We start from the raw sequence: 27,655 nt of genomic DNA, 5'->3' as shown, positions 1-27,655 counted from the left end.
CCCTGGGGCATGGCTGCCTGCGTTTTGGTCACTGCCCTAGAAGAAGTGTAGGTATGTCTGTTGTTCTCTCGTATTCTATATTCTGAATTGTGGGTCCACCGTCAGCCAAGACAACCAGCTTTTTCACCACCACAAGGGCACCTCCACCTCAGTACCCTGAATTTAAAACCATCAGTTTGCTGTCAACATGCCACTCTCTAGGTCTTAAATTTGTCATTTAAATGCAAATTGGTGTAAAAAAATTGGAGAGATGAAAGTGAAAAAAAGGATCAGATGGTATTAAGTCAGCTTTGCATTAGGTAATTGATTTAGACTCATTTCAAAAGGAAGGAATATGAGACAGCTTTTATTTATTTATTTATTTATTTATTCATTTTCTTTCCTTTATTAAGGCCTCTGTATCAGGGCAATCATAAAATGGGTTCAAAGAGCACAGCCTGAGAGCCTCAATGCTACATTGGAATCTATGGACAGTTTTCAATAACCGAAACCTCAGACCAGTGGTTCTCAACCTGTGGGTCGCGACCACTTTGGGGGTCGAACAACCCTTTCACAGGGGTCGCCTAGGACCGTCCTGTATATCAGATATTTACATTATGATTTATAACAGTAGCAAAATTAGTTATGAAGTAGCAACGAAAATAATTTTATGGTTGTGGGTCACAACATAAGGAACTGTATTTAAAGGGCCAGAAGGTTGAGAACCACTGCCTCAGACACTAGAAAGAAACTGAAAATTTCCCAGGCCTTGGTTCCTTGGCTTTCAAGGGCCGTACATAAGATTTGCATCCTTACAAATAACATCTCCCAGGAAAGGAGTGCCTTTGGTTAGAGAATAGCCCATCAATTATCAGACCTATGGATACGTGGAGACATTAGTGAGCCAGCAGCTTTCACTGGATTTGCTCCAAATAAAACTCAATGATAGATGTTATTTATGGTCTTCTATCCTTGGAATTAAATTGATGTTCGAAATATTAAAACATCAATTATATAATCAGTGGTATGGTTAACAGTTCCAGAGGTTTAGAAGGATTACTGTCTTCCTAGTTCCAGCACTCTGAACTACGATGCCCAGGCATACCCCAGGGCAATAAAATCAGAATATCTGGGGAAGACACCCAGCCTTCAGTATTTTTACTGCTCTCCCAGTCATTCAACCAGGTGCTGAAGGCTGAGAATTACTGCCTTAAAGAATGAACCAGTTTATAACTGGGAATTATTCTTTGCCTATGCCCGATTTAAGCAGGATAGTGGCCTTCTGTAGTCAAATGCTTCAGTGATTTTAAGTGGCACATGTGCAAGGCATTCAGTAATTATCTGTCACTTAAGGAGAAAACGATTCTTTTCTCCCCTCCCCTTCCCCCCTCCTTCTGATGACTTCAAAGAGAAAGTCTCAGTTTGCTGCTGGTAAGTCTTAAATACATCTCTGTACTTGCTTATCTCCCTTCTAAATCCAAGAGCCTTCATCTAGTATAACCTAGTATTTAATAACATCATTAAAATTTTTATTTATACCTAAGCTTATCTTTTAGCAAGTAATACTGATTTGTGTGATACGGAATTTCCTTTTTAAATAAATTAAAATAATGTGAGTAAAATTCAAGAACTATAAAGTAAATAATAGCACACATCATACTCATAGATTGAAAAAGTCACCAAGGTGGTTTTCAGGTGACTGTGGTCTGGGCAACCCTAGTGTTAAGGTAAAGGGCATCTAACTGTTGTGCCACAGATTTGGGCATCGCTAATTATCTTCATGATTTGTGGAAAATTACCCGTTCTCTTCCCTGGGCCATGGTTTCCTCATTTGTTAAACAAGACCTTTGACCTATATTGCTGGCATTCTTCTATGAGTTTAAGAAGCAAGGAAGGCCTGCCCCTGCATTTACCTTGTTGACATCCAGGCGCATCTTATCACTGTTGGCGCTCGCCTTCTCGGCTGCTTTCTTTTGGCGTTGGGGTCCCCTCCCAAAGAAGATGTAGTTGACCAAAGCATATTCCAGAAGGGCCATAAAAACAAAGACAAAGCACCCCATCAGGTACATGTCAATGGCCTTCACGTAGGGGATTTTAGGGAGAGTTTCCCGGAGGTGAGTGTTGATGGTGGTCATTGTAAGGACAGTTGTAATTCCTGGAAAAAGAAAAAGAGAGTTAGAATAATGATGCTCCTGTGTCCTTGCTGCTCTCATTGCAGCTGGAAAGATTACTGTACTCTTTTAGTCATTCCTATATGCCACAAAATATTTACTGGGCACTTATTATAGTCCAGCTCTGTGACAGGCCCTGGAGATATGCACAAATTATCTATTTGTAATAAACATTACTTATTTAGAATCCTTCTTTAGTTATATTTATATATTACAGTTATATACCTAATGGGAGGGGGTTGAAAAGTGATTTAAATGTTGCTGTGTTAGATACCTGTAGGCTGTATGTTGAGAATATAGAGGAAACACACGTTTTGGAGTTCCTTTTTGAAGAGTGAGTGGGAGTGACCCAGACAACCCAGGACTGACGTCAGGGCATTGGTGGTGGAGAGAGCTTTCTGTGTGGGGTGAAGGTATACAGCTCACTGAAAGACTCCCAAAAAGTCAACGTGAGTACGTGAGGATATGGTGGGGAGAATGGTAAGGAGACTGAAGGTTAAGTAAGAGCTACATCATGGAGGGCCATATATACACAGCCTAATGAGGAGTTTGAACTTGAAATTATAGGCAATGTGGGGCCACTGGCCAGCTTGGAGCAGGGAGATATAAGGACAAATTGTGTTTATGATAGAGAAGCATACAAGACAGGAATAAAGAATACTCCTTAAAGTGTCCCCCCCACCCCCGAATAATTTGTTAGGAAGGGGAAATAAAATAATTACAACAGTACAAAAATCAATCAATGCATTTTATAGATGATATGGACAAATGATTGTAAAAATGTGGAAACTGCAGATGGAGGATAATAGAGAAGTTGAAACCTAAACTTCATGTTTCTAAATTGGGCACCGAGGCATGTAATACACAGATAAATTATACAGAAGTATTGCAAGATTCCTTATGGAAAATGCCACACTAAGCAATGGCATTTATAATTATAATTATTCATCCAGCTATGTAAGCACCTCTAACTGGGGAAGTAGTTTCCCTCAAAGGTATGATTGGAGGGATAGACATTGCTATGCAGGAAAAAGCACGGGGGTCCAGAGTCCCTGGTAGGATAAGTTCCTTGTGAAAATAGGCAGAGCTCAGAGTCAAGATCCCGCAGGTGGAAGGTTAGGCAGTCTACATATGAACTGGGAACTCTCCAACTCAGAAACCTGTCCTTAAACACTACCCAATAACACATCCCAGAAGTTACGTTTCATTTCTGTGATTTTTTTTGGAACATAAGTTTCCTGATTTAATTTTCTCTCTCTAATAAGATCATAATTTTTGTCTTGTTTGTATACATGCTCCTAAAACAAATATAGAAAAAATAATTTTTTAATAGATATGTGTGTTTTTTTAATTGATTTTAGACAGAGAAGAAGGGAGAGGGAGGGAGAGGGAGAGATAGAAACGTCAATGAGAGAGAAACATCTATCAACTGCCTCCTGCATGTCCTTCAATGGGGATCAAGCCCACCACCCAGGCCTCTGGCCTGACCAGGATTTGACCCAGTGACATTTTGGTGCATGAGTCGATGCTCAACTACTGGGCAACACTGGCTCAGCAGAAAAAATAAATTTGAGCATCTGATTCTGAGCATGACCAGAAAAACCCTGGCCTTGCTTTAGAGCTAAGTGTCTTACAGTTCTCAGATGTTTCTTTTTTATTACAATATGAATCTTTTTGAAACATTTCCCAATTTCATTTTTCTCTTCTTTATGTCAACCACAGATTATCCTGTATGGCATGTATATCATAAAACTGACAACGCTGATTTTACTATTTATCTAAATCTCATTTTAAGGCATTTCTGACCTAGTAATAAATTGTTCACATAGGGAGATGGATGAATTGGGGGAAAAAGAGGAGAGAGAGAGAGAGAGAGAAAGAGAGAGAGAGAGAGAACTCATGAATATGGACAACAGTGTGGTGATTGCAGGGGGCGGGGGTGGAAGAGGGTATAGAAGGGATAAATGGGGATGGAAAAAATAAAATAAAATTTATATAAAGAAGTAAATATATTACTTATTATTCATGTAATAGACATAAAATAGATAACAAATATTCACTTTGAAATAAGATATTTACAAATTTCATTCATTCCTTTATTCAGCAAATATTTACTGAACATCATTTTCTATGAGAGACACTATAGATGTAATGGAAGCAAAATTAGATATTGACCTTTCTCCAAAGGATCTTCCAGTACCAGGAGGAAAATGACATCAGAAACCAAAAGAATGCGTAACAGTGGCTGGCCTACAGAGGGGAGCTCTCTAGCTAGCACTTTAAGAGGTTAAGGCACAGGGATTGGACTCAGAACAGGAGGTCATTACTTCTCCCTTCCTTCCTTGAACTACCACAATCTAAGCTCAACACAGCAGCCAATGTGATTCCTTCAAAACTGAAATCAAATCATGTTACTTCTTTGCTCAATAACTCTGTTGCTCAGCATAAAAGTGAAGCCTTTATTATGGCCCCCAAACCACTTCATAATCTTTCCGTCCCCCCGCACACACACTATCCTAGCTCCTGAACTCTCTCTGCATTTGCCTCACTGCCACTTCATTGACGTGCTCACGGACTGGAATATTCCTATCCAGGTAACTGTGGCTTTTCATCCTCTTCAAGTCTGTTCCATTGACAATTTCTGAGTAAATTCTACCCTGATTATTCTAAACTGTACCCCCTGGCATAACTAACCTCCCGCTTGCTTACTTCCCTCAATAGACTGACCATATTATATAATTTGCATGGCTATTCAATTTATTGTCTATCTTTTACTGCTGGAACATAACTTCTAGAAGGGCACAGATTCATCTCCAGTGCTGAGAGTATCTGGCAGGGCACATCGTAGGCATTCAACAAGTACTCGTTGAATGAATAAATAAATGACTTCTCCAAGGAAGTAACAGTTGCATTGAGATCTCATGGTGGAGGAGTTAACATTTCAAAATTGAAAGGAAATAGTCAGAATTCAAAGTAATAAAGATCGTGTAAAAGGTCATAAATTTACCATATCTGGAGTTAGCATCATAAAAATGTCCATGAAATAGAATTTATTCTCTTTCTTTGGTCTTATAACAAAAGAAAAATTAAGCATTAGATATCTGATGCCATAGATTATTTCCCAAAATTTTTGCTTGGTTTTCTCCTGTCCCCTGCCATGCCAGTCCAAAATATTCATAAGACTTTAGACTTCTTTCTGCTTAGCTACTTTTTACACACTACATTTCCTGTTTTTTGTTTTTTTTTGCTCAGAACAACAAAAAGATGGGAGGGACATCTTCCCAGGTAAAGAAGCGCAGATAGAAATTTAATAATTATCAAGCGATATTACAGGAATTATGCTTCAATAAAAATATCACACAGATGGGACTAATTACATTACCAACAGCTATCTAGTTAACTAATTCTGACATGAAAGAGCTCTAATATGTGTTTAATTGATTTAACGCTGAATCAGATCACCCAAAGTCTCAGAGTCAAATCCTTGTAATGTGTGCAGTCTGGTTTCATCATGTGTTACAAATTCCAGGGAAGGAAAGTGCATGTTTGGACACACATGCATGCACACACTCACACACACACGCACACATGCATGAGTCAACTTTGCAAGCAAACAGAAAATGGCCTACCTAATGCCACTCTTGCAGCTGAAGCATCGTAATTAATCCAGAAGGAGACCCAAGAGAGGATAGTGATCAGGATGGAAGGCATATACGTTTGCAGGATAAAGTATCCAATGTTTCTCTTCAACTTAAAACTGAGGGACAACCTGGGATAGGAACCTAGAAAGGCAATTTTAGATCATCATTACCAATCAATACTTGTAGGATACTTTCCTTTAAAGCCCCCTAAACAGTCTGTGTATTTTCCTAAATTCAAGTTTAGCTTCTGGTGAAGAGTAAACACTTTCTTCTGCAAAAGATGTCTGAGAACACTAGGTTTTTAATTAACAGGAGTTACTCCATGTTGACTACATCCCATTCTCATCATTAACAGAATTCCCGGTTTTCTCTGCTCGGCCTCATGTACTGGATCAAAAAATACTCATTATCTAAAACTGTGATGACAAGACAATTTGGGACAGTCCCTTTGTCCCCCCTCAATTGTTTCTTAGCTAGTCCACCCGTTAAGGTATGTTTTGCATATAAGAATCAGGTTGCACACTCTGATGCTAGTAAAAGATAGCTAGCTCTACACACACAAAGCCCCAGGGTTGTTTTAAGTCCGGATCAATGGCTGTACTTCAGACAATGCAGCAACTCCCTGAAATTTCAGGATGGGTTTCAAGTGTAGGCATTATTATTTTTTTTCTAAAATCAGTGTATTCATCCAAGTTCTAAAGCAGGGGTGGGGAACGTCTGGCCCATGGGCAACATAAGGCCCACAAAATCATTTGGTCTAGCCCTGCCAAGGCATTAGTGGCGAGTTAATTAAATGTTTGACCAAATAGAGCAGGCTAATTTTTAAGTTGATAATTTTGTATGGCCCGCGAATGCTGTCATAAATATCCAAATGGCCCTTGGCAGAAATAAAGATTCCCCACCCCGTTCATAAAGGGATCCCTGACCTACTCAAAGGTGGAGAATCACTATTCCTGAGAAATATCTGTGGGAGATACAGCTAAAGCATCACATTCCTGAAGCGGGATCCTTTGATTGTGGTGATCTGGGATTTATACTTTAGACAATATATGTAACAGAGCACAGCCTTAGAACATAAATAGTTCACACTGATAAATAGTGTCTTAATATGAAAGTAAGAGTATTTTAAGTAGGAACTCATTTCTATAGAGTTTCAGCAATTCAAAAGACTTCATACTTACGAAAAGTTTCTGTTATTATTGATCTTTTTTTTTTTAAAGCCAAAGCCTACACTGTATTCTTACTAAGTCATGCAACTCTTGCCTGAAGTTGTTTTTAGGGACAGGAAGTACCCAAATCAGAGGGGAAACTTAAAATTTACAGTTATAGGGCTAGCTATTTTCATGTGCGGGATTCACTTCAATGAAACATATTCCTGTGGGCTGATTATTTTCCCCCTTAATGAGTGATGTAGCAAATTACCACTTTACTGGGCTTTCTGGTTAAAAATTTGTGCTGATGAAACCAAGTTTGACAACCTGAAACCTCAATACTAGTAGGGTAAGGGCAGCAAAGGCATCAGGATAACCTCAGGATCTGGAAAGGTGTTTACCTGCAAAACAGGGAGTCGCACTACATAAAGCAATTCCCGTCCTCCGAGGGAAATGTGAAATTCTCCTACCCTATTCTATTCAGAGAATTTCGCTGTGGTCAGACTTGAGTGAACTGTGACTTGGTTATTCCCAGTGTATTTGAAAGAATGATGATCAATTCTGTGAGATACATAAAATCAGGGGAACAACTGACCCAGGTCTTCATTCCTTGCTCTATTCTGTGTACAACAATTAGTCCCTTCGTTGGCCAATGAGAGAGACAGCACTAAGTCTCTCAGCATTGCTGGGGGTGCCTTCAGGAAAAAAACCAGATGGGCTGCAAATGAGCAATGGGCTTGCTGGGGACCTGAGGGTTTTCAGCAGATCTGTCTTCTAGAGTCACCATCCTTCTCTGGGACCCGATCCTGATATAAGTGACCCCTGTTTATAAACGATGATGACTCTTTTACCTTAGCCCTCTTCCCTGATACAAACCTGTGGAGAAAACAACCTTCTTGGTGATGAGTTTGTAGTCTACAATAGAGAACTGTGGAAGTTCAATCTTTGTCACTCCCGTTACTGCTTTATCTTCCCCACGCCAGTAAAACTCAATGTCGTCAGTGGTATATCCATCTGTACAGAAAACATACACACACACACAGACGCACAAAATGAAAAACAGACAGACAGAATAAGGTTAGTAGATGAATTATGTAAATGACAATAGCTATAGTTAGAGGGCGTTATTATATGTTAGGTACCATGCTAAGCACCTCAAGTATATTAGCACATTTAATTCCCACAACAAACTCATGAGGGAAGCATAATTAGGCCCCCAAGAGGAATCACAGGCTCAGAGAAATTAACAGCTCACATTAAGTCTTGCAACTAGGAAGTGGCATAGTTGGAACTTGAACCTAGATTTATCTGAGTATGAAATCTCATTCTCTCAAACAGTATCATATTATTACATAACCCAGACGACACTCTAAGAGAAGACAAAAGAAGAGGAATATCATTTAAGTTATCAATACAGCACTGAATACTATCAAACTTCCCCCCTCTATATAAGATATTTGAGTTTCAAGTCAGAAGAGAAATGATTATTAAGGGAGTCATTAATTTGTTAATATTCATAGACATGACCTCCAAATTTGATTTTGTAGCATATCTGAATTCCAAAATTCTCTCCAAAACAAACCTCAAAACAACATTGATTCTAATAGTTTCAAGAAATAAATACAAATGTATTGTGTATACTACCAATGCACAGTGCATTTAGGAGGTATACTTCCATTCATTCAACTATTTACTGAGCATCTACTATGCTCATCAATGCACAGATGCTGGGGATAGGACTCTGTACAATAAAGACATGTCCTCTGTTATAATGATATTTTCAATCCGTGGGGCAGAGTAGAATAAGCACACATATTCTAATAACTAAGCACATATATAACTGCAACGAATAACCACATATTAGATTGTAAACAATGCTGTACAGGGAAGCATGCAATGAAATCCAGTAAATACTGATATTATATGAACTAATCCCCCACAACCTCCCATAAAAGCACATATTATCTTTGTGTATCCTAATTATCTCTTCAAAGAACTTTTGTATCTCGACAGTTGAATTTTTAAAGTATAGGAAACAGGACAGATATTGCTCCCCCAATTTCAAAAGCAATGAAACAAATTAAAAAGATTGCCTAAGTTCTTTGCCTTTTGATATGTGACTGGCTAGTGTAGCACTGAGGTCTATAATTACAATCCTCTGACTCTTAGCTCTTACGGTTTTGAAGAAACCACATTGCCTTCAGAGAGAGAGAGAGGAAACAGGACAGATATTGCTCCCCCAATTACAAAAGCAATGAAACAAATTAAAAAGATTGCCTAAGTTCTTTGCCTTTTGATATGTGACTGGCTAGTGTAGCACTGAGGTCTATAATTACAATCCTCTGACTCTTAGCTCTTATGGTTTTGAAGAAACCACATTGCCTTCAGAGAGAGAGGGAGAGAGAGAGAGAGAGAGAGAGAGAGAGAGAGAGAGAGAGAGAGAGAGAGAAAGATCTCCATAAAAGTGGAAAAAAATATTTTTCAAAGAACTGCAATGCCCTTGATTTGAAAATTTATATAAAAAGAACACCATTGAAAGTATCAACAGTAGACTAGGAGAAGCGGAAGACCGAATTAGTGAATTAGAAGACAGGGAAGCAAAACACACCCAAACTGTACTTCAGTTGGAGAAAAAAATTAAAAGACAGGAGGAGAGCCTAAGGGAGCTTTGGGACAACATGAAACGAAACAACATACGAATAATAGGGGTGCCAGAACAACAGAAAGAGGAACAAGGATTAGAAAACCTATTGGAAGAAATAATATCAGAAAACTTCCCTGAGGTGGGGAAGAAAAAAGTCACACAAGCCCAGAGAGTCCCAAGCAAGGTGAACCCGAAAAGACCCACACCAAGACACATCATAATTACCATGGCAAATATTCAGGACAAAGAGAGAATCTTACAGGCTGCAAGAGAGAGACGGAAAGTTACATACAAGGGATCTCCCATTAGATTATCAAATGATTTCTCAACAGAAACACATCAGGCCAGAAAAGAATGGACGGAAATTTACAAAGTGATGCAAAGCAAAGGACTGAATCCAAGAATACTCTATCCAGCAAGGCTATCATTCAAAATTGAAGGGGAAATAAGAAGCTTCACAGACAAAAAAAGGCTAAGGGAGTTTATCACCACCAAGCCAGCAATGCAAGAAATGCTAAAGGGACTGGTGTAAAAAGAAGAAATAAAAATCCCAGAAAGAACACAGCCACACACACAAAAAGAAATGGCTACAAACAAGTACCTTTCAATAATAACTTTAAACGTAAATGGGCTAAATGCTCCAACCAAAAGATATCGAGTGGCTGAATGGATAAAAAATCATGACCCATACATTTGCTGTTTACAAGAGACCCACCTCATTAGAAAGGACTCACACAGACTGAAAGTGAAGGGATGGAAAAATATCTTTCAGGCTAATGGAAAAGAAAAGAAAGCTGGGGTAGCAATACTTATATAGGACAAAATAGACCTCAAAGTGAAGGCCATAACAAGAGATACGGAAGGCCACTTCATAATACTAAAGGGATCAATACAACAAGAAGATATAACCCTGATAAACATATATGCACCCAATGCAGGAGCACCCAAATACATAAAAAATCTTCTGGAAGATATCAAAGGAGAGATCGACAACAATACAATCATAGTAGGGGACTTTAATACACCACTGTCTTCACTGGATAAATCCTCTAGACAAACAATCAGCAAAGAAACAGCAATCCTAAATGACTCACTAGATCAGATGGACTTAATTGACATCTTCAGAACACTTCATCCCACAGCCACGGAATATACATTCTTCTCAAGTGCTCATAGGACAGATTCAAAAATAGACAACATATTGGGTCACAAACAAAGTCTCCCCAAATTCAAGAAGATTGAAATCATACCAAGCATCTTCTCAGACCACGATGGCATAATATTAGAAATAAACTACAATAAAAACAACCCAAAATACTCAAACACTTGGAAGCTGAAAAGCATGTTATTAAATATTGATTGGGTTACTGCCGGGAGCCGGTCCATGCTTGCTGTTTCAAGGGACCTGGCATATATGGCATACTGTTCTTAATATGTTTGCTCACCTTCTTGGCACTATGTGTTTTAACCAAGGTCTCTGAGAAAGGTTGTTTCCTCAGGTAGGGATTTTCCCCTGAAGTTAGGGAGGGAATAAAACCTCTTAACTAAGTGCCAGGTGGGTAATTAATCACTTTAACTACGAACAATCATGCTTAAGCTACATAATCTTTACTCCCTGGAATGGAGATAAGAAACGCCCTAACCTTTGGAATAGAGATTGATAGGATTGAATCAACTGGTATAAATACAGATGCAACAAGACAGCAAGACACAGAACTTAGAACACAGAACTTAGAACACAGAACTTAGAATACGGAACCAAGAGAGACGGAACCTAGGCACAGAACCTACACAGAACGTTCTCTAGAGACAGAAGAACTTTGCTGGAGAGAACATGGCAAAAGTTCCTGGACAGAAACTGGCCTCAGAACCTAGAGACAGAACCTAGCGAGAGAACATGGCAAAAGATCCTGCACTGAACCTGACTACAGAAATGGGCAAGAGAACCTGACTAGAACCTGGTGACTGAATCTGGCTGGAGAACCTGGACTGAACCTGGCTGGAGAACCTAGCAAGAGAACATGGACACAGAACCTGGCTGGAGATCTGAAGCAGAACTTGGCTGGAGATCCAGACCAGAACTTGGCTGGAGATCCTGGCTAGAGATCCTGGCGAGGCTGCTGATCAACTGAACGCTGTCTCCATGTCATCTCTTCTTCGCCGACTCCGTCCACACCTTTGGGGACCCCTGGACCTGCAGGGGCAGGACCCCGGCATCTGGCGCCCGAACAGGATTCCCCTAGGTAAGCCCCCTCCCCATTGAGAACCCTACACTCGGGATGGATAGGACTCCACCAGGGTACTACAGACCCCCCTATAGAGGATAAGTAGGGTAAGAAGGTGGATAGTACAGAACTTAGATTGAGAAGATGTGCCATACTGAGTCCAAAGAAAGAAGACTCTGTATTGATCTTTAGATTAAGAAGATGTGCCATACTGAGTCTAAAGAAATAAGACTCTGTATTGATCTTTTAACACATATGCTTGCTAGCAGAGGAATTAAGGTTACTCCCAGTCAGACAGAACGTTTTATACAAGAAATATGTCCATGCTTTTCTGAGGAAGGAAAGGTGCCGGAAAGGTAAATGTAGAGGCATGGGAGAAGGTAGGCCCAAGGAGCCTTATCCTTAACCCGACTGCAGCCTTTCCACCCCGGGAAAGTGCAGGATTGGCAAGTTCTCCCTGGGGTGATAGATCAGGACTCAGGTAATAGCGGAAAGCGCCAATCCTACTCTTAAAATGGATACAAGAGAGCATTTGGGTTTTTTTCTTTTTAATGCCTGCTTTTAAAAAATAAAAAAGGGGGAATTTGCCAGGAGCCGGTCCATGCTTGCTGTTTCAAAGGACCTGGCATATATGGCATACTGTTCTTAAAATGTTTGCTCACCTTCTTGGCACTATGTGTTTTAACCAAGGTCTCTGAGAAAGGTTGTTTCCCCAGGTAGGGATTTTCTCCTGAAGTTAGGGAGGGAATAAAATCTCTTAAATAAGTGCCAGGCGGGTAATTAATCACTTTAACTATGAACAATCATGCTTAAGCTACATAATCTTTACTCCCTGGAATGAAGATAAGAAATGCCCTAACCTTTGTAATAGAGATTGATAGGATTGGAATCAACTGGTATAAATACAGATGTAAGAAGACAGAACCTACACAGAACTAGAGACAGAAGAATTTCGCTGGAGAGAACATGGCAAAAGATCCTGGACTGAACCTGACTACAGAAATGGGCAAGAGAACCTGACTAGAACCTGGTGACTGAACCTGGCTGGAGAACCTGGACAGAACCTGGCTGGGGAACCTAGCAAGAGAACATGGACACAGAACCTGGCTGGAGATCCGAACCAGAACTTCACTGGAGAACTTGGAGAACCTGGTGAACTTCACTGGAGACCCTGACAAGTGAACCCGGCTATGATGATCAACTGAACGCTGCCTCTGAGTCTTTCCCTCTTCGCCGACTCCATCCACACCTTTGGGGACCCCTGGACCTGTTGGGGTTGGACTCCGGCATATGGCGCCCGAACAGGGACCCCTAGGTAAGCCCCACTCTCAGGACAGATAGGACTCCACCGTAGGAAGAGGGTGGATAGTCTTCGCCGACTCCGTCCACACCTTTGGGAACCCCTGGAACAGGATTCCCCTAGGTAACCCCCCCCCCATTGAGAACCCCCACATTCGGGACGGATAGGACTCCACCAGGGTATTGCAGACCCCCCTATAGAGGATAAGTAGGGTAAGAAGGTGGATAGTACAGAACTTAGATTGAGAAGATGTACCATACTGAGTCCAAAGAAAGAAGACTCTGTATTGATTCTTAGATTGAGAAGATGTGCCATACTGAGTCCAAAGAAAGAAGACTCTGTATTGATCTTTAGATTAAGAAGATGTGCCATACCGAGTCTAAAGAAATAAGACTCTGTATTGATCTTTTAACATATATGCTTGCTAGCAGAGGAATTAAAGTTACTCCCAGTCAGACAGAACGTTTTATACAAGAAGTATGTCCATGCTTTTCTGAGGAAGGAAAGGTAAATGTAATGGCATGGGAGAAGGTAGGCCCAAGGAGCCTTATCCTTAACCCCACTGCAGCCTTTCTACCCTGGGAAAGTGCAGGATTGGCAAGCTCTCCCTGGGGTGATAGATCAGGACTCAGGTAATAGCAGAAAGTGCCAATCCTACTCTTAAAATGGATATAAGAGAGCATTTGAGGTTTTTCTTTTTAATGCCCGCTTTTAAAAAATAAAAAAGGGGGAATTTGCCGGGAGCCGGTCCATGCTTGCTGTTTCAAGGGACCTGGCATATATGGCATACTGTTCTTAATATGTTTGCTCACCTTCTTGGCACTATGTGTTTTAACCAAGGTCTCTGAGAAAGGTTGTTTCCCCAGGTAGGGATTTTCCCCTGAAGTTAGGGAGGGAATAAAACCTCTTAACTAAGTGCCAGGTGGGTAATTAATCACTTTAACTATGAACAATCATGCTTAAGCTACATAATCTTTACTCCCTGGAATGGAGATAAGAAACGCCCTAACCTTTGGAATAGAGATTGATAGGATTGAATCAACTGGTATGAATACAGATGCAACAAGACAGCAAGACACAGAACTTAGAACACAGAACTTAGAACACAGAACTTAGAATACGGAACCAAGAGAGACGGAACCTAGGCACAGAACCTACACAGAACGTTCTCTAGAGACAGAAGAACTTCGCTGGAGAGAACATGGCAAAAGTTCCTGGACAGAAACTGGCCTCAGAACCTAGAGACAGAACTTAGCGAGAGAACATGGCAAAAGATCCTGCACTGAACCTGACTACAGAAATGGGCAAGAGAACCTGACTAGAACCTGGTGACTGAATCTGGCTGGAGAACCTGGACTGAACCTGGCTGGAGAACCTAGCAAGAGAACATGGACACAGAACCTGGCTGGAGATCTGAAGCAGAACTTGGCTGGAGATCCAGACCAGAACTTGGCTGGAGATCCTGGCTAGAGATCCTGGCGAGGCTGCTGATCAACTGAACGCTGTCTCCATGTCATCTCTTCTTCGCTGACTCCGTCCACACCTTTGGGGACCCCTGGACCTGCTGGGGTTGGACCCCGGCAGGTTACCAATGAGATCAAAGAAGAAATTAAAAACATCCTGGAAACTAATGACAATGAAAACACAACAATCCAAAACCTATGGGACACAATGAAAGCAGTCCTGAGAGGGAAGTTTATAGCTCTACAGGCCTATCTCAAAAAACAAGAAAAAATGGTAGTAAATCATCTAACTCTACAACTCAAAGAATTAGAAAGAGAGCAACAAAGAAACCCCAGAGTGAGCAGAAGGAAGGAGATAATAAAGATTAGAGCAGAAATAAATGACATAGAGACCAAAAAAATAATACAGAAAATCAATGAAACCAAGAGCTGGTTCTTCGAAAGGATAAACAAGATTGACAAACCTCTAGCCATGCTCACCAAGAAGCAAAGAGAGAGGACCCAAATAAACAAAATCAGAAACGATAGGGGCGAAATAACAACAGACCCCACAGAAATACAAATGATTGTTAAAAAATACTATGGACAGCTCTACTCCAACAAACTAGACAACCTGGAAGAAATGGACAAATTCCTAGAAAAATACAACATTCCAAAACTCAATCAGGAAGAATCTAAAAATCTCAATAGGCCAATAACTATGGAAGAAATTGAAGCAGTCATCAAAAAGCTTCCATCAAACAAAAGCCCAGGACCAGACGGCTTCACAGGGGAATTTTACCAAACATTCAAGGAAGAACTAAAACCTATCCTCCTCAGACTACTACAAAAAATTCAGGAGAAAGGAACACTTCCAAGCTCATTCTATGAAGCCAGCATCACCCTAATACCAAAACCTGGTAAAGACAACACAATGAAAGAGAATTACAGGCCAATATCGCTTATGAACATAGATGCCAAAATCCTCAACAAAATCTTAGCAAATCGGATCCAGCAGTACATCAGAAAGACCATACACCATGACCAAGTAGGATTCATCCCAGGGATGCAAGGATGGTACAATATCCGCAAATCAATAAATGTGATACATCACATAAACAAATTGAAAGAAAAAAACCACATGGTCATATCAATTGATGCAGAAAAAGCGTTTGACAAAATCCAACACCCATTTTTGATAAAAACTCTCAGCAAGGTGGGAGTAGAAGGATCATACCTCAACATAATAAAAGCCATATATGACAGGCCCACAGCCAACATCATACTCAATGGACAAAAACTAACACCATTTCCCCTAAGAACAGGAACAAGACAGGGATGCCCGCTCTCACCACTCCTGTTCAACATAGTACTGGAAGTGTTAGCCATTGCAATTAGGCAAGAGGAAGAAATAAAAGGCATCCAAATTGGAAAAGAGGAAGTAAAACTGTCCTTATTTGCAGACGACATGATATTATACATACAAAACCCTAGAGACTCCATCAAAAAACTACTAGACTTAATACATGAATTTGGCAATGTAGCAGGATACAAAATTAACCCCAAGAAATCTGAGGCATTTCTATACACCAATAGTGAACTTTCAGAAAGAGAGATTACAAAAACAATCCCATTTACCATCGCACCAAAGAAATTAAGCTACCTAGGAATAAACTTAACTAAAGAGGTAAAAGACCTCTACTCAGAAAACTACAGGACGTTGAAAAAAGAGATAGAGGAAGACATAAACAAATGGAAGAACATTCCGTGTTCATGGATTGGTAGGATCAACATCATTAAAATGTCCATACTACCCAAAGCAATCTATAAATTCAACGCACTTCCCATTAAAATACCATCAGCATACTTCACAGATCTAGAACGAACTCTCCAAAAATTCATCTGGAATAAAAAAAGACCCCGAATAGCTGCAGCAATCCTGAGAAAGAACAAAGTAGGTGGGATCTCAATACCAGATATCAAGCTGTATTACAAAGCCACTGTTCTCAAAACTGCCTGGTACTGGCACAAGAACAGACATATAGATCAATGGAATAGAATAGAGAGCCCAGAAATTGGCCCGAACCAATATGCTCAGTTAATATTTGACAAAGGAGGCAAGAACATACAATGGAGCCAGGATAGTCTCTTCAATAAATGGTGTTGGGAAAATTGGACAGATATATGCAAGAAAATGAAACTAGACCACCAACTTACACCATACACAAAAATAAACTCAAAATGGATAAAGGACTTAAATGTACGACAGGAAACCATAAAAATTCTAGAGGAATCCAAAGGCAACAAAATCTCAGACATATGCCGAAGCAATTTCTTCACTGATACAGCTCCTAGGGCACTTGAAACTAAAGAGAAAATGAACAAATGGGACTACTTCAAAATAAAAAGCTTCTGCACAGCAAAAGAAACCATCAACAAAACAACAAGAAAACCCACTGTGTGGGAAAACATATTTGCCAATGTCATATCTGATAAGGGCCTAATCTCCAAAATTTATAGGGAACTCATACAACTTAACAAAAGGAAGATAAACAATCCAATCAAAAAATGGGCAAAGGACCTAAATAGACACCTTTCAAAAGAGGACATTCAGAAAGCCAAGAGACATATGAAAACATGCTCAAAGTCACTAATCATCCGAGAGATGCAAATCAAAACAACAATGAGGTATCATCTCACACCTGTCAGACTGGCTATCATCAACAAATCAACAAACGACAAGTGCTGGAGAGGATGTGGAGAAAAAGGAACACTTGTGCACTGCTGGTGGGAATGCAGACTGGTGCAGCCACTATGGAAGACAGTATGGAGATTCCTCAAAAAACTATAAATGGAACTACCATTTGACCCTGTGATCCCACTTCTAGGAATATATCCCAGGAAACCAGAAACACCAATCAGAAAGGATATATGCACCCATATGTTCATAGCAGCACAATTCACCATAGCTAAGATCTGGAAACAGCCTAAGTGCCCATCAGTAGATGAATGGATTAGAAAACTGTGGTACATCTACACGATGGAATACTATGCTGCTGTAAAAAAGAAGGAACTCCTACCATTTGCAATGGCATGGATGGATCTGGAGAGCATTATGCTAAGTGAAATAAGCCAGTCAATGAAGGAAAAATACCACATGATCTCACTCATTCATGGATAATAGAGACCATTATAAACTTTTGAACAGTAATAGATACAGAGGCAGAGCTGCCTCAAACAGATTGTCAAACTGCAGAGGGAAGGCCGGGGAAAGTTGGGGGGCAGGAGGGAGGGGTATAAGAGATCAACCGAAGGACTTGTATGCATGCATATATGCATAACCAATGGACATGGGACGCTGGGGGGTGGGGGAGGCCAGGGGATAGTCAAGGGCGGGGGATAAAAAAGACACATATGTAATACCCTTTGTAATGCTTTAAGCAATTAAATAAATAAATAAATTAATTAAAAAAAATAAACATGTATTAAGCTCAAAAAAAAAAAAAAGAAAATTTATATAAACTATAGCAGAGCTCAGGCAGCGTTTTAACTTTTCTAGAAATCTGCAGTCCTCCTTATTCATAGGCGCAATGATGCAGTCATACAGTTCTTTGCAAGCGTTGAGACTTGAACTTCTGGTTTTGCATCTATAGGCTTCTGGATAATAGCTAATGATTTTGAAAAGGCTTGTTTAGTTGAGAACATCTTAAATTATATTGTAACCAAAATTGTAGTTTTATTATATTATAAACCACCAACATTTTTATTAGTGTGATCTCACTTAGAGCCCTTTGTTTTGTTAGACAATGTCTTTCTGCATATAAAACTTTGATTTTAAAGAAAGTTCAAGGGAATGGCATAAGACACAGATTCTCAGAAAAGAGCTTCTCACTCCCCATTAATCTACCTCATTATATTCTTTAACTTATCCTCAGGATGGGGGTGTCTGTCCTAAAAGAGAACTTTTCTAATATGACCCTGGGACCCTCACAGTTCAGAGCTTCAGCTCAAATATAACCTAATTTCTCATTTGTTATTTGCACACATCTCTGTTATGGAAATGTTTTAAATCAATGACAATCCCACCTTTGATAAAATAGTTTAAAATGGAAAGATAAAAGAAATTTGCTCAGAGAATTAACCTCGATAGTTAGAAATGCATTGCTGCTGGGAGCTGGTCCATCCTTGCTGTTTCAAGGGACCTGGCATATATGACATACTGTTCTAAATATGTTTGCTCCCCTTCGTGCTATGTGTTTTAACCAAGGTCACCTCTCTGAGGAAGGTTGTTTCCCCAGGTAGGGATTTTCCCCTGAAGTTAGGGAAGGAATAAAACCCCTTAACTAAGTGCCAGGCGGGTAATTAATCACTTTAACTACGAACAATCATGCTTAAGCTACATAATCTTTACTCCCTGGAATGGAGATAACCTTTGGAATAGAGGTTGATAGGATTGGAATCAACTGGTATAAATACAGATATAACAAGACAACAGGACACAGAACCTAGACACAGAACCTACACAGAATCTAGAGACAGAAGAACTTCGCTGGAGAGAACATGGCAAAAGATCCTGGACAGAAACTGGAGACAGAACCTAGAGACAGAACCTAGCGAGAGAACATGGCAAAAGATCCTGGACAGAAACTGGCCAAAGAACCTAGAGACAGAACCTAGCGAGAGAACCTGGCTGAAGAACCTAGAGACAGAACCTGGCTACAGAACCTGGATAGAACATAGCAAGAGAACCTGACTAGAACCTGGTGACTGAACCTGGCTGGAGAACCTGGACAGAACCTGGCTGGAGAACCTAGCGAGCGAACATGGCTACAGAAACTGGCTGGAGAACCTGGAGAACCTGGCTGGAGAACCTAGCAAGAGAACATGGACACAGAACCTGGCTGTAGATCCTAACCAGAACTTGGCTAGAGATCCTGGCTAGGCTGCTGATCAACTGAACGCTGTCTCCGTGTCATTCCTTCTTCGCCGACTCCGTCCACACCTTTGGGGAACCCCTGGACCCACTGGGGCTGGACCCCAGGACATTGCAAAATTGGTATATAAGCATAAATAAAGGTATTTATGAAATCAGAAGGCAATTGTGTGTGTGTTCTTATAAAAGCTTTTGTCAAATGCAGCCATCTTCAGAATAAGAGGCTGAGAGAAAACTCTCACCATTTCCAATAGAGGATTAAGTTTAACCTAGTGAGGGGTGTGTTTCTGGTCCTGCAGCTTCCTCTCTCCAGTATCTACTGTCTTTGTCCAGCACCACAAATCTAACAGCAGCTCTCTGCAGGCAGAGGCACCAGCTATGGCACTGCTCTACAGTTGCATAGGAGATGCCTAGCAGCTGTTAAATAGATAGAAACATTATTATGAAACCCAGACTTTTATCAAACCTATTGACCATATGCATTTTATTTATTTATTTATTTATTTATTTATTTATTTATTTATTTATTTTAGGATATAAAACATGCCCACCCAGACATGTTCCATAAATTGCTGGAGGTATTCATACATTTTAGAGTGAATATATTCAACCCTGAATATATAATAGAATTAACAAAATAATTATGCAATGCACAGGTGGATTTGGGCAATGGTGGTTTATCCAGATGCTTGGCATTGATAAGGTATTCATCATGTTTATACCTCTGTCTCTTGCTCCTGTCACACTACCTGGCACATGGCTGGCATTAAATATCTTCTGAATGAATAAAAAAGACACCCAATAATAACACAGAATAATCCAAAGGGTCTTCATTATATAGCTCTCCTTATGTAATAGCTGAGCAAGTTTCCTAACTGCTCTCTCTGTTTCATTTTCTCACTTGTAAATTGGGATGATGATGATGATGATGATGATGATGATGATGATATCCATCACTACTCATGGAGTTTTTATGGAAAAAAGCTGAGTTCTACTTGTAAAATACAATGCTTAACAAGGTTAGCTAGTTCCTTCTTTTTAATATCTTTGCTGTTATTTCATGAGCAAATACAAGGATGTGCACAATGAGAAACCCAGCTGTTCAATCAAGGACACTTACAGAACTCTCCAAAGTGTTTGGAAATTATAATAAAACATTTAAGTTTATTTTGATATTTAGGATTTTGGAATCTGACACAAGAGAGCAATGTGTTGTGTATACAACTTGGCTAGTGCTGGTCTTAAAAACCCCAATGTTCTTGACTTCATTTTGGTTAAACCAAGTATAGAATATTGAAAATGGAAAGGAAACGGATGTGCTTGCATCATCGATTTCTGAAGATGAAAGACCAAAAATCCCTGAGAGTGCCACGGCGGTCAAGTTCAAAGCTAGCTCAGATACCATGTGGATTACCTGAAAGCAGACCTAGTTTTCTTTTTCTTTGAATTTTCTCTGGAGGAACAGTTTGCAGTCCCTCAAAGTGATTAAAAAATAAAACATATGCAAATATATATGACCTGACTTTTACAGCTTTCATAATTATAATGAGTGAAAATAATTAGATTTCTTGTAAAAGATATCAGAAGGGGGGTGGTGCACAGGAACTCCTCATTAATGCCTTGCAAATTAAATTCATCTTTTATATTTTATTCATGGGACTCCAGAAACTGAGTCATTAAATTCTATTGTATTCTTATCATTAAAACCACAACCCAGATAAATTCAGACGGCCTATGAATAATCCAAAATACAAATTTATTGGCATTTACTTGGAGGACTTAAAAACTGTATAAAATGTTACAGGTCTCAGAGCAGGATAGATTAATATATAAATATGCAAATTTACATAAGACATGAATGATAAACAAGCTGTCTTTCAAATATTGGTAAAAGCATCTAGTATATGAGAGCTAAGGAGTAAAAATGCCATTTTAAAAACACATAACTGAACCGGTTCTCACAATTATGACATTTTCTCATTATATAACATGGCATTTTAAAACTTTTTCTCTCTTAATGTCAGTCTATATGTCTACTTTGTTATCTACTAAGTAAATATTTCATTTTAGAAGAATTTTACTGTACAAAGGATATGAACTTACCAAAAAATTAATCAGTGGTGGCTGGTGACATTTATTTTTAAAGGGGGATATTAAAATGACTTGTTTTTTTTCTTGCTACTTATTTAAACTTAGTTCCTCAATTGGACTGCTGAATGTTGTAGGGTAATTATCTATCTCTCATTGCATCTAACATAGCAATAGTTATACAATAACACAGTAGTTGCTTTAACCTGTTAATTCTCAGCCATCACAACCAACTTCTGACAAATGAGAATTATGGGTTGGGAATAATTTACACTAGTCATGGATGGTTTATATTTTTTAAGAACTATCTTATCTCAAATTCCCTGCCCTTTATATTTCTACTAGAGGCCCGGTGCACAAAAATTTGTGCACTTGGGGGGGAGGGGAGGTCCCTCAGCCCGGCCTGTGCCCTCTCGCAGTCTGGGACCCCTCAGGAGATAACAACCTGCTGGCTTAGGCCTGCTCCCGGGTGGCAGAGGGCACGCCCAATCCCTAGGTGCAGCCCCTGGTTGGGCTCAGAGCAGGGCCGATTGGGGAGTTGGGGCGCTGCCCCGTCATGCACAGAGCAGGGCAGATTGGGAGGTTGTGATGCCACCCTCAGTCACGCTCAGGGTAGGGCCAATTGGGGGGTTGGGGCACCGTCCCCTGTCACACTCAAGGCAGGGTCAATGGGGAGGTTGCAGCGCCACCCCCTGTCATGCACAGAGCGGGGCCCATCAGGGGTTGGAGCACCGCCCTCTATCACCCACAGAGCAGGGCCAATCAGGGGGTTGGGGCGCCGCCACTCTCACACTCAGGGCAGGGCTGATGGGGAGGTTATGGCTCTACCCCGTCACACACTGAGCAGGGCCCGTGGGGGGGGGGCGGTTGGGGAGCTCCCCCCTATCAGGCACAGAGCAGGGCTGCTCAGGGGGTTGGGGCCCCGCCCCCTGTCACACACAGAGCCGCAGGGCGATCAGGGGGTTTGGGCGCTGCCCCCTGTCACGCTGATCCGGGTGCCGGGAGGCATATTACCCTTTTACTATATAGGGTAGAGGCCTGGTGCATGGGTGGGGCCAGCTGGTTTGCCCTGAAGGATGTCCTGGATCAGGGTGGGGGTCCCCACTGGGGTGCCTGGCCAGTCTGGGTGAGGGGCTGAGGGCTGTTTTCAGGCTGGGAGTGACTGAAGTTCCCAACCGCTCCTTTTTTTCTTTTTTTTATTCTGGGCCAGCTTTACCTTGAGGCTTGGCTCCAGCTCTTAGGCCTCCGCGGCTGAAAGTAGGTTTCTGGTCTTTGCTTACAATGTTGCGAATCTGCTGGCTGAAGTCCGGCGGTATTTGTTACAATGTTTCTTAAACTGCCCGCTCAGAGGCCTGCAGCCACAGGTGGGGAACGTTGGTTTCCTCCAACGATCCTCCGTCACTGAGGCAAGCAAGCCTCATGTTAGTTTCAAGCTGCCTGGCTGCCGGCCGCCATCTTGGCTGACAGTTAATTTGCATATCTCGCTGATTAGCCAATGAAAAGGGTAGCGGTTGTACGCCAATTACCATGTTTCTCTCTTATTAGTGTAGATTACAGCACTTTAAAAATGTTTTTGAATTGAATACCTCATTGTAAAAACAATTAGTATATTACTGCCTTATTAGTATTTAAAATTCTATTGGTTTTTAAATAACTACTAGTAAATATTTATGTTCTGAGGAACACTAAGCCTGTGTCATGTGCTTCATGGAAAAGGCTTTTACAGTCCATATATTGTTGAGTCACTGCATATTTTGGCCTCCTCTTATAGTTACAAACATTTAACAGAATTTAGGAAATCCCCCAATAAACAATCCATTTAATTTTACTCACCCCTGGAATTTCCCAAACCTATTGACCATATGCATTTTGTTTTACTTTATTTTTTTTAGGATATAAAACATGCACACCCATTGTGTTCCATAAATTGCTGGAGGTATTCATACATTTTAGGGTGATTTAATTAATGTTCCCCGAAAAGCCAGGTAAGCCCTTGAGAAGGTTCACTGTTCCCCAGAAACTTATCTTGCTTCGTTAGTGGATTAAACATTTTTTTCCTCTGAAAAACATTTGCAAATAACAGAGATCAAATTGTATTTTAATGGAGCAAGGCAGACAGACATTTCTGGAAAGCGGCACAACTGAATGTAAGAAAGTGAGTATTTTCATGACTCACTCTGCGACCACTTAGAAGTCTGTCAGCCACAGTCAGAACCCACTCCACCCCAGGCGGGGGCCTGTGTGCTGTGCAAAGGAGCAACACCTAGTGCAGTCCACGGCCGATGAAACGTGCAGGGAGTTTTCAGGAGGGGGAGGCACACTTGTCAGCCACAACTCTTTAAATTCAGCAATGCAAACCTTCCAAAGACACTGCGTGATTGCCTTGACTCCGTAATTGCATCCTATTCTTCACTCTGCTCTTTAGATGGCCTGCTAGACACCATTTCTGTGCTGTCAAATCACTTCTAGACCCCGAGCAGCTCAAAATCATCGGCTGAGGGTGAGGCAGACGTGATTACCTAGTGGCATCTTAGTGAGGACCATCAAGTAATGGCGCAGTGTTCATCCCACATCAAAGATGACCTACTTTTTGTGTTATGACTATTTTCAAATTCAAATCTTATGATGTGAAAGAATAGGAAATCAGTCATAATCAAGTGAAATGTCAGGTTTTGTGCTTTAAAGATCATTTCTGAACTTGAATTTCAATGCAAGCCTCAGGCTTTGCTGTCTCCGTATGGAAGCAGGGTGACCCGGTGGCTGTGTCGGCACTTTTAGCTACACAGTGTTCCTTACATCTTTCTTTTGAAAGTCTGGAGAGATGAAGCAATGAAGCTAGTGGTCCAAGGAAGAGAAAGCCGGGTGAGCCAGCTTTGGGCTTGGCTACTGGAGGCCTGGCAACTTCCCTTAGCTCTTCTGGAACGTCCCAGGAAGCTTCCGGGATCCCTAGGCCATACTTTGAGTAGCACTGCTTTAGAGATCTCTAATTTGGAATTGAAGGAAAGCTCTAAATACTTCATTTTAATTTAAATTATTACAAGTTCCACAAAACGAGCAATCTTGTCTCTTCTAGTAGAAATGAAAACAATTTGCTTTTGAATAGCTGGGGACCTTGGTGCGTTTCGTGCTGGTTAGTTGGCTCCGACTTCTGGCGACCCTATGAATGAGTGATGCCCACAATACTTTGTCCTCTCGTCCTCAACAGCCCTGCTCAGCTCCTGAGGAGTCATGCCCACAGCTTCTTTTATGAAGTCAATCCATCTCATGTTTGGTCTTCCTCCTTTCCTGCTGCCTTCTATTTTCCTCAGCATTATCGTCTTTTCCAAATAACCCTGCCTCCTCATGATGTGCCCAAAGTAGGACAGCTTCAGTTTTGTCATTTCTGCCTCCAGCGATGTTTCAGGCTTAACTTGCTCTTGGGCCCACTAGTTCGTCTTTCTGGTGGTCCAGAGTATCCATAGAGGTCTCCTCCAACACCATACTTCAAATGAATTGATTTTTTTTTCCTTATCTGCCTTCTTTACTGTCCAATGTTCACATCTGTGTATAGCAATTAGGACTTTTAAAAATCAGTTTTATTCCATAGATTTAGTATATATAAACATATACACATACAGGGGTGGGAAAAAGTCAGTTTACAGTTGTTTTTATGTAAAATAATACAACCTATATATATAAAAGCCTAAGTGACCATTCGACCGGTAGCTATGATGCACACTGACTATCAGGGGGCAGACGCTCAATGCACAGACATGGAAACATGGAACAGACTGATGAATCTCAGAGGGAAGGTGGATGGGGGGAGGGCGGGAAGAGATTAACCAAAGATCTTATATGAATACCAGAGGCCTGGTGTATGGATTCGTCCACTGGTGGGGTCCCTCAGCCTGGTCTGTGGGGATCGGACCTAAATTGGCCCAGTGCACAGATTCATGCACCAGTGGGGTCCCTTGGCCTGGCCTGCGGGGACTGGGCCAAAACTGGCAGTCTGACATCCCCCAAGGCTCCCAGATTGTGAGAGGGCACAGGCCAGGTCGAGGGACCCACCTGTGCACGAATCCATGCACTGGGCCTCTAGTAATTAATAAATAATACAAGAATAAACTCTGTTTCACATAGTCACAACTGTAAACCTACTTTTGACCACCCCACTCATATATTTAAAATTTTTAAAAATAAATGCATATTATATATATATATATATATAAAATATGCATTTATTTTTTAAAATTTTAAATATGAGATATATATATATCTCATTTGGTTTGAAGTAAAACTTGTGTATTTAGCAAAGGAACTACCATAAAGCATTTGTACACAATTGAAACTATTCTCTATTTATATCATACTATCAACCTGGTGAAAGGTATACATATGTGAATAAAGTGAAATGCCAACTCTCTTTGTTTGGCCTCAAAATACCTATACAAGACTCTGAAAGTCACTTCATTAGTGCAGGCTAGGAAGCTAAGAATTAGAGCTTATTACATGTAATAAGATATTTTCCTCTTAAAGAAAAAGTTATATAGAAAAAAGCTCAAATAACGCCTAGAGCCTTAAACAATGTTGATGCAAATCTGCTCTATTCTAAAGTACTAATTATATTCCTGGGTTGAGAAAAAAATCATTCCTTAAGTAATTTGTAAAAATATTGACATGAAAGATAAATACATGACATGTAGATATGTCCAAAAATTCTATGCTATTCCTAACCACAAATGGTGGGGACTAATTCCTCGGGAGTGTGGGCCGGACTTAGTGATGTACTTCTAGGACTCAGAAAACAGCACAAGTGATGGATGCCACTTCTGAGATTAGGTGCCGGGAGCCGGTCCATGCTTGCTGTTTCAAGGGACCTGGCATATATGGCATACTGTTCTTAATATGTTTGCTCACCTTCTTGGCACTATGTGTTTTAACCAAGGTCTCTGAGAAAGGTTGTTTACCCAGGTAGGGATTTTCCCCTGAAGTTAGGGAGGGAATAAAACCCCTCAACTAAGTGCCAGGTAGGTAATTAATCACTTTAACTACGAACAATCATACTTAAGCTACATAATCTTTACTCCCTGGAATGGAGATAAGAAACGCCCTAACCTTTGTAATAGAGATTGATAGGATTGGAATCAACTGGTATAAATACAGATGTAAGAAGACAGAACCAAGAGAAGACAGAACCTACACAGGAACCAGAAGACAGAACCTACACAGGAACCAGAAGACAGAACCTACACAGGAACCAGAAGACAGAAGAACTTCGCTGGAGAGAACATGGCAAAAGATCCTGGATTGAACCTGACTACAGAAATTGGCAAGAGAACCTGATTAGAACCTGGTGACTGAACCTGGCTGGAGAACCTGGACAGAACCTGGCTGGAGAACCTAGCGAGGGAACTTGGCTACAGAACCTGGCTGGAGATCCTAACCAGGACTTCTCTGGAGATCCAGACCAGAACTTGGCTGGAGATCCTGGCTGGAGATCCTGGCTAGGCTGCTGATCAACTGAAGACTGTCTCCGTGTCCTTCCTTCTTCGCCAACTCCATCCACACCTTTGGGGACCCCTGGACCTGCTGGGGTTGGACCCCGGCAATTAGGTTATAAAAAGACTGAGGCTTTTGGGTGAGTTCTTCCTCTCTCTCTTTCAGATTCCATGAGCTGCACTGTGGAGAGTCCTAAATGATAAGGAACCGAGGGAGGCCTCCAGGCAATAGATAGAGAGGAAGGAGGCCCTCAGTTCAACAGGACCTATGTGAGGAACTGAGATCTGCCACAACTCTGAGTGAGCTTAAAAATGGGCCATTGCCCAGTTGAGCCTTCAGATGAGACCATGGCCCTGACCATCAACTTGACCACAAAGCTGATTACTGACTCTCAGAAACTATGAGCTAATAAATGCCTGCTCTTATAAACTGTTAAGCTTCAGGGTAGTTTGTTATCCAGAAATAAATAACTAATAAACCTGCTATCTTGGAATGGCATGGTCTAGTATAACAAGCAGAGGTTTCATTCACATACTGCCTACTTCCCACTCTGTCTCCAAAGCCTAAGTACTCTAAAAAAGGAAATAATGCTACTTGTGTTTT

The 27,655-nt window shown here is 40.8% G+C and overlaps 1 protein-coding gene across 2 annotated transcripts in view; it reads right to left on the bottom strand.

Annotated features, from left to right (window-relative positions):
* The window catches only part of GABRB2 (gamma-aminobutyric acid type A receptor subunit beta2), a 207,096-nt gene that overhangs the window by 28,367 nt on the left and 151,074 nt on the right, over positions 1 to 27,655 (bottom strand). For both annotated transcript variants that reach the window (XM_036315108.1, XM_036315109.1), the window contains exons 6-8: positions 7,819 to 7,956; positions 5,780 to 5,932; positions 1,893 to 2,134 (exon numbers count right to left, since the gene is read on the bottom strand). In XM_036315108.1, the coding sequence (XP_036171001.1) occupies positions 1,893 to 2,134; positions 5,780 to 5,932; positions 7,819 to 7,956 (533 nt within the window). The remainder of the gene's footprint in view (positions 1 to 1,892; positions 2,135 to 5,779; positions 5,933 to 7,818; positions 7,957 to 27,655) is intronic.

Source organism: Myotis myotis, unplaced genomic scaffold, assembly GCF_014108235.1.
Source record: "Myotis myotis isolate mMyoMyo1 unplaced genomic scaffold, mMyoMyo1.p scaffold_m19_p_6, whole genome shotgun sequence".
Classification (NCBI taxonomy): Eukaryota; Metazoa; Chordata; class Mammalia; order Chiroptera; family Vespertilionidae; genus Myotis; species Myotis myotis.
This window is presented reverse-complemented; position numbering and strand designations above follow the sequence as displayed.